The sequence below is a fragment of the Teleopsis dalmanni genome, chromosome 1, assembly GCF_002237135.1.
Source record: "Teleopsis dalmanni isolate 2A chromosome 1, ASM223713v2, whole genome shotgun sequence".
Taxonomy (NCBI): domain Eukaryota; kingdom Metazoa; phylum Arthropoda; class Insecta; order Diptera; family Diopsidae; genus Teleopsis; species Teleopsis dalmanni.
This window is the reverse complement of record NC_051846.1, coordinates 88,488,141-88,496,942: the sequence shown is the minus strand read 5'-3', so window position 1 is coordinate 88,496,942 and position 8,802 is coordinate 88,488,141. Positions and strand designations below refer to the sequence as shown.

Genomic DNA, 8,802 nt, shown 5'->3' with positions numbered 1-8,802 from the left:
CTTGCCAACAAAAAATAGAGTGTATCAACGAGTTTGATGTATTTCGGCCAGATCTAGAAGAAATTTGCGTTGCTTCGAAATCATTGTTTCTACAGGCGTTAGGTAAAAATCGCAAGTCTAGTATTCCTGATACTTCGCATGAATGCAGCAATCATCGTTCCAGGCTGCCAAGTATGCGTTTACCTAAATTTAGTGGGAAACATTCTGAGTACAAAAACTTCATAAGCCTTTTTGAAAGCTTAGTGCACAATGATCAGTCGCTAAGTGATATTGAAAAATTCAATCATCTCATTTCGTGTTTGTCTGACGAAGCTCTTGGTACAGTTAAGGCATTTCAACTCACTGAAACTAATTACTCGAAGGCATTAGCTAGTTTAAAAAGAGTTTACGATAACACTTGTCTAATCTTTTTCGATAGTATCTCGCAGCTTTTTGAACTGCCAGAAATGAACAAGCCATCTGCTTTTGCGTTACGCAATATCATAGATACTGTTTCTGCCATATATGAGTCCCTATTGTCAATAGGAGATGATACGTACATTTCAAATGCGATTCTTATTCATTTAGTCATGTCAAGAGTCGATGCCGCCACGAAATCTAAATGGGAGGAGCAATTAGATTACAATAAGCTGCCGCTCTGGTCTGATTGCGAGACTGCGTTAAATAAGCGATACCAACACATTTCTGCTGACGAAGCTTCTACGTCAAGGTCTCGATCGAACAGGCCAAAACAAGACAACTGGCAAGGTAAGAATGTAAAATCGTCACTTATGTGCAAGAAAAATAGTTCGCAAGAGGAAAGTAGATGTTTGTTTTGTAATGCGAAGGAACATGTAATAAATTCATGCTCCGCCTTTGCTGCCCTCTCAGTTACTGAACGGTTCAATTTCATTAAATCATCTTCGGCATGTATAAATTGTCTCAAGAAAGGGCACACGGTATCTAGATGCAAGGCGTCACGCTGCAGAGTGTGTAATCGGTCGCACCATACTCTTTTACACCAATATTCTACTAACACTCCTCAAACAGGTTTATCTTATAATCCAGAACAACCTATTATTTCTCGTGCCTCTGTGAATCATAGCTCATCGAATGACGATCAAATTATTCTAGCCACTGCAGTCATAACCATTCAAGGAAAATCTGGAGAGTATCAGCTGGCCAGAGCACTGCTCGATTCCGGTTCTCAAGTCAACCTTATAACCGAGGAACTTGCACAACGACTGCAACTAAAAAAAGAAGCGAAAACTCTAAACCTGATTGGCATTGGTGAAACAAACTCCACAGTACGGCAAAAATTACATGCCACTGTGAGATCACGTATTAACTCTTATGAGTTTTCTACTGATTTTTGGGTAATGCCTTCAATCTCCACTTACCAACCCGACAAATTTGTGTCAATGAGTAATTGGAATGTTCCTTCCAATCTTTCACTTGCTGATCCGCACTTTCACAAACCGCAAAAGATAGATCTTCTACTTGGTGCCGAAAGCTTTTTCGAACTGTTGTCGATTGGACAAATAAAACAAGGTACTAATCTTCCAATTCTCCAAAAAACTTTACTTGGATGGATTGTATCAGGAAAATATAAAGATGTCCCAAGTAATGTATCTAAGATATGCAATTTAATACGCCTTCAAGAAGCAGAGTCAACAGGTGATTTCTGCTTAAACTCTCTTGTGAAAAAATTCTGGGAATTGGAAGAAATTCCCAAGGAGCTCACTGTCAAAAAATACACAATAGAACAACAACACTGTGAGACCAAGTTTCTCAACACAATTTTACGCTTACCTTCAGGGAGGCTTAAGGTGCAGCTTCCTTTCAAGTCCAACTCCAACCTTCTAGGTCAGTCATATGAAACAGCAAAAAATCGTTTTCTCTCACTGGAACGCAGGTTGTCGAAAGACTGTATGCTTCAGAAGCTGTATATGGTGTTTATGGCAGAGTATCGTGACTTAGGTCACATGACATTAACTACTGACAACTTTTCTTCGACACCTCATTACTATATACCGCATCAGTGTGTGTTGCGACCTCAGAGTACCTCGACAAAACTTCGCGTCGTGTTCGATGCTTCATGCCGAACATCTTCACAAGTGTCGTTGAACGACATTCTAATGGTTGGTCCAACGGTACAGGAAGAATTGTATTCAATCCTACTTCGCTTTCGTATGCACAAATACGCGATGACTGCTGACATTACAAAAATGTACCGTCAAATCGAAGTTGACGAGGCAGATCGCAATTTTCAGCTTATTCTCTGGAGGGAAAAACCTACGGATCAGATTAGCGTTTATAAACTGAACACAGTGACATATGGTACTTCACCTGCTCCTTTCTTGGCAACACGTTGCCTAAACTACTTAAGTGACCTGTACAAGAATTCTCATTCAGTTGGAGCAAGGGTTATCCGACATGACTTCTATGTCGATGACCTATTGACTGGAGCTGACAGTCTGAAGGAACTGGAAACAATTCGTACCCAATGTACTGAAATTCTTGATGCGGCTGGACTTAAATTAGCGAAATGGTTTTCAAACCATAAAACGTATGATTCGTCAGACTTCTTTCTAAATGTTAATAATACTGATTCCACAAAGGCGCTAGGTATACACTGGATTCCCCAGAATGATACGCTTAAGTTCCATGTAGACGAAAAGTTTCATGACTTGCGAGCAACAAAAAGAAACATACTATCAGTATCAGCTCGACTCTTCGATCCCCTCGGACTAGTATGCCCAATAGTGACTAAGGCAAAAATTTTATTGCAAGAACTTTGGCTTCAGAAGCTTGACTGGGATGAGTCAATTCCTATGCATCTCGATTCTAGCTGGCAAGCATTTAAAAGCAACCTGACTCAGATGGACTCTATTTCCATTCCGCGGTATGTTCATATTCATTCAAATATAAAATGCGATATTCACGGTTTCGCCGATGCGTCAATGAGAGCGTACGGCTGTTGCATCTACGTCCGAATTCATGATTCGAATGGGATTCATTCTGAATTGTTAACTGCCAAATCTAAGGTTGCTCCTTTAAGCACAAAATCATTACCCAGATTAGAGCTGTGTGCCGCTCATTTATTGGCTAAACTATGGTCTCGAATTCAGCAGTTGATTACTTGCGAAATCGGGAATGTTTATTTTTGGACGGACTCTGAAATTACACTTCATTGGATTAAAACTCACCCATCTACTTTAGCAACATTTGTAGCAAACAGAGTTGCAGAGATCCAAGAATGGACGAGCGAAGTTCTTTGGAGACACGTTCCATCAAAGCTAAATCCTGCAGACTTAGTCTCCAGAGGATGTGATGTAGATGAGTTGATTCACTCAATTTGGTTTCGTGGCCCATCATATTTGCTTCAAGATGCCACTAACTGGCCAAAAAATAGTCATTTTCCACTATCAACAGATGAGAAAAGTTTAGAGAAACGAAAGGTCAAGGTCGGACTTTTAGCAGTTGAAATTGAACCTAATGTCATTTCAAAACTAATCTGTAGCCAATCATCTTACCCAAGACTGCTGAGAATTTTCGCGTACATTCTACGTTTTATCACTAAGAAAAATGAGAGAGCCAACGCTTTTATTCCGACATCAAAGGAGCTTAATTGGGCATTCTTGAAAATCGTTGAATTTATTCAAAATCACGAATTCAAGGAAGAAATCGAAAAAATGAAGAAGTCGCATAAATTACCAGTCAGCATTCAAAAACTAACTCCATTCATTCATACAGTCCAAGATGGTTCTCGAACATGCAATTTGCTTCGTGTAGGAGGTCGTCTACTAAACGCACCACTGTCTTATGATTCAAAATTTCCCTTGCTGTTACCTAAAAATTGCATTTTGTCGAGATTTATTTACGATTTCTCCATACAACCAATTGTCATGCTGGTCCAAAAGCCTTAGAAGTGCTGCTTCGTGAAAAAATTTGGGTCATAAATTCAAGCAAGGCATGCAGTAAAACCGTAAGAGCATGCATACATTGTTTTCGATACAAACCTAAGCTGTTGACCCAAGTAATGGGAAACTTGCCTGCAGATCGGTTAAAGGCACTACGACCCTTTTTAATTAGCGGTGTCGATTTTTGTGGGCCTGTATACACTACTTTGAAAATTCGTGGTCGACCACCAGTTAAAATGTATATCGCAGTGTTTGTTTGTTTCACGTCAAAGGCTATACATTTAGAACTTGTAACAGATCTGACAACTAACTGTTTTATTTTTTGTCTTAAAAGGTTTGCCGGAAGACGAGGACTCCCAGAAAAAATCTATTGCGACAATGCGACAAATTTTGTAGGTGCCGATCGCAAGCTGAGAGAGCTGATAGAGGCGTTTCGAGAGCACAAGGACGATCTGGCATACTATGCTGCACAAAGGGGCATAGAGTTTGTCTTCATACCACCCAGGGCACCTCATTTCGGAGGATTATGGGAAGCGGCGGTAAAGTCGGCAAAACACCACATACAACGAACAACCAACAGTGCGCTTCTTACCAGCGAAGAACTGCAAACAGTGCTCGTAGAGGTAGAAGCCCTGCTAAATTCTCGGCCACTCAGTCCATTGAGTCAAGACCCGAACGACAAAGAGGCGCTAACACCAGCACACCTGTTGATAGGAAGTACTCTCCACACGCTGCCGCAAGAATCCGCGCAAGGCGTCTCCGACAACAAATTGACCACTTTGAAACGTTGGCGTCTGTTATGCGAGCTCAAACGGAGGTTTTGGCAGGCCTGGTCGAAAGATTACATCCTACAGCTGCAGCCCAAGAACAAGTGGGTGTTCGAGCAGCCGAATCTCGCAGTCGGCCGACTAGTCGTCGTCCAAGAAGACAACCTTCCCTCTCACCAGTGGAAGCTCGGAAGGGTGGAAGCCGTAACTACAGGTCGCGACAATAAGGTCAGGGTCGTTGACGTCAATACCAGCAACGGGATTGTGAGACGTCCAGTACATAAATTGGCGGTGCTCCCGGAAAATTGAACACATAAGAGTGCTTCAACGCGGCCGGTGTTGAATGTTTTCATTTTTATATTGCATTTTTTGTTTAAAGTAGTTAAAATAAAACGCGTGCTGCTCATTTTTATTGTTAATATGCAACCCAATGTTGACTTTCGTCAACCTTGCACATTACATACGGTAATCTTAAAAAAACAACAACTTTAATTTTATACAGTTTTTTAGCTTCCAGACTGAACTGGGTTTTTTGATTCGCTCTCTTGCATTTCAAGTCCCAAGTGAACAGCACGCGTTTTATTTTCAATTTTCGATTTATTAAAATTTTAATTTCTTAAATAAAGTGTAATTATTCTGAATAAAATACTTTCGTTGTAACTTTCATTTTTTTATAACTTCAATAAATACAAAAACTCTTGTATTTTTTCAATTGTGTTGCAGTTTTTTTCAAATCTAAATCTTTTAACTCTATTTTTTATAAAGAGGTTTTTTCGAACAGTAGTAAAATACAACAACAAAAATTTTATTTTTTTATATTATTTTTTTATTATTTATAACAATAATAAGACACAAATACAGATGTATTTTACCGATTGATTCAGTTTTTAATATTTGAGAAAAATTTAATAACAAATAAAAACAGTTTTTTCTCAATCATTTATCTCTGCTTTTGAGATAATAGATACAAAATAATCATCCAATATAAGATTCTAGCTTATTATCTAACTGTTCATAGGACTGAGAAGAGTATAGAACGTAAATAGGCTATCAGAATTATGATATCATATTTCTCTTATCTTTAAACAATTATCCAAAATAAATCAATATATGAATATAATAATAAAAGAGTTGTGAGATCCAAGTTAACTTCTGTAGTTTTTATGCCTTATAGATAAGCTTTAATGCTAAATAAATGATTTTCTATTGATCAGTTAAATTTAATATCTTTTTACCTAAACTTAAATTTCAAAACAACAACTTTTTGTAATTCTTTATTAATGCTTTATTCAAAACAATAAAGAAAAAAATTGTTTTTTTTTATTAAGAATCTAGCTAATTACCTATGGCAACTTATATATTTATATAAGCTTCAAAAAATATTTATCCTAAACCGCTAACTTTAGCTGTTACATATGTTTGTGACAGATATATAGAGATTCTACTAATATAATTTGAATTTATATTATTATTCTATTAAATTTTAAAAATGTTTATATGGTCGTTTTTAAGAATCCTGGTAGTCATGAACGCAACTAAGAGAGGTAATGTGTGATCCCACATTATAGTGTTCGAAGAAGATATTTTTTAATGTATCTTCTTCGAACGCAATGCCATTCAACTGGTAGAGAGTTTGGCTAACTACCATCTTTTCCTTTAAAGCAAAAAATTACGTCAATGAAGTTTACTACTGTTCTGCACGCTGTTAATCACAATAATAATATTTGAGACGAGTTTCCTAGATTTTTAAGTTATAATGAGTTTATAAAAGTAATCCGATCAATCCTATCATTAGGTTTAAATTTTTTTCATAAATAATAAAATATTTAAAACCATCATTAAACCTTAGACCTTTATATATGATAAACAATCATCAATAAAACCTGGAACTTGAGTATTGAAAGTTTGTGCAGCCTTGGCTTCTTGTGGATAAACACGATTAGTCATCGCTTCTAATTTGACAGGCACCAGCTCTAAGCCTAGCACTTGCAGTCCAAACAAATTATATACGGACTATAAACTAATTAAATAAAAATTCGATTATTTCAAAGACCACTGATGAAGAGTACTTAGCAATACTCGAAACAGCGTTGTATGGTCAGCCAAATGAAGAGTAGCCCATATGGTAATAACTCAGGCCCAAATATGATGAATAATATTTGTTGATTTATATATCGTTTTTAAGCAATATATATTAAAATTCTATTAACTAACTCAAAATCAAGGATAACAATAAACAACAGGTGTTAATGTGACCCACAATGAGAAACAAGTCAAAAGGAATACGAAACATCGACAGTATTAATGCAAATTAAGACGTTAAAAAGAATACCGCTAAAAGAATAGCGCTATGTTTTAAGTTTTTATGTACTTAATGGTTCACATACACCCTTACATCTTAAAAATTAAGAACCCAAAACATCGAACTTTAAAAAAATCCGAAAAAAATTGCTTCTAACACATACTGCTATAAATGTTATTATTGACAAATTTAATCTTGTCATTGCTTATAATGATATAGATCAGTGGTTCCCACCCTTTTTTTGTCCAAGGACTACTATGATGTTTTTGTATTTAGTAGGGACGACATAGTTTAAGAACAATAAACTGTACTATTATTTTAATATGTTATATTCACCTCTGGTATGATGTATAATGAATTGTATAAGTTCATAGGTACATTAAATATATGCTATAAAATAGCTATAGGACCAGCTGTGATCCGCGAATCACCGGTTGCGAAGCACTGATATAAATAATCACACCACAAGAGGTTTTAATTGCGGTTTAAAAATTGGGCCGTGGATTCGAACACACATAATAACTATTCGAACTAAATGAATGTATTGAACAGATTTACTATTTCTTTACAAATTTTGTTTACACATTTTATAAAAAGAAATGAAACAATTTCTCGTTCTAATTTTAAAAGCGCGGCAAGTGCTTTGGTTAGTGTATAAAAAAGTGAATAAAAAAAGTGAGAAAAACCTTTTCAGATTAAATTTACATCAAATTATATATACTTAACAATATCATTTAACAATCATATTACGAAAAAACTACATTGATAGACTTGACCCGTCATCCCCAATTATACAATAATTTTGGAAACAAATCCTGAAAGCACGCAACTATATACCCTGTATTTACATTTAAAATAATGGGTACTCCGTTTTTAACAAAAAATGTGAAAGTAAACAGTGCGCAGATATGAAGCGGACAAAATTGAGTGAAATATTTATAAAAGAGCCTAATATCAGGAACACATAATCGTATGATGTGTTTTTCGTGCCCTTCGCTTTGAAAAACTCAATCAGGGCTCAATTAAAAATTAAGACCCTAAACAGAAGCAGGTGAAGTCTTGTGTTTTTGTACTAGAAAGAAATAATTAATTTTAGCAATCATTTAATTTTCTTAAAATATGCAGTTGAAAACCTATTCATCCAGCTGTCGGTATTGTCGGTATTGTCAATAATGAAATTGCACTTTTAAACAAAAACAAAAAAAACTGCTTTAAGAACTTAACTTATTAATAATTAGTTATTAATTTATGAATTAATGAAATTCATAAATTAATATTAAATTAATTATTTTTAAATAAATAGATAAAATATCAAACACAGCTTTCTGATACTACATATACATATATGTATATAAAAGGCATAAACATATGCTATATATAACAAAGAACATAAATTATTTTAAATGTAAGTGTTTTTCTGATAAACGACAGATCAATTTAAAAAGCAGACAAAAAATATAATGGAATAAGAGAATAAAATTTATTATTTATCATAATACATCATAACCAAGTAGATATGTAGATATGTGTATCTATATTTACGTAAGCGAAACAAACAATTTTTAAAATGTGGAAGATGTGTACATATAAGCATTAATCAAAACAATTCAATTAACTCAAATACCTATAAAAAATAAACTACTAAAGCGCTTTAAATTGCCAATTTAAATTTGTTATATGGAAGAGCGGCGTTGTTAATAGGTTCATAAACATATGACGGACACACAGTTCGTATTAAAATTGAACAACACTTTAAAGAGCGGATGGAATCAAGAAGGTCGCTTTATAGAGTACAATACAGCGTGCGAGTATCATTATCACATATCTTTTC

At 35.3% G+C, this 8,802-nt stretch overlaps 1 protein-coding gene across 1 annotated transcript; it reads left to right on the top strand.

The window, feature by feature from the left end:
* The first annotated feature begins 173 nt into the window (after positions 1-173).
* LOC119686883 lies at positions 174-3,908 on the top strand. Its single transcript, XM_038101122.1, has one exon. The coding sequence runs from the start codon at positions 174-176 to the stop codon at positions 3,906-3,908; it is 3,735 nt and encodes a 1,244-aa protein (XP_037957050.1).
* The last annotated feature ends 4,894 nt before the right edge of the window (positions 3,909-8,802 follow it).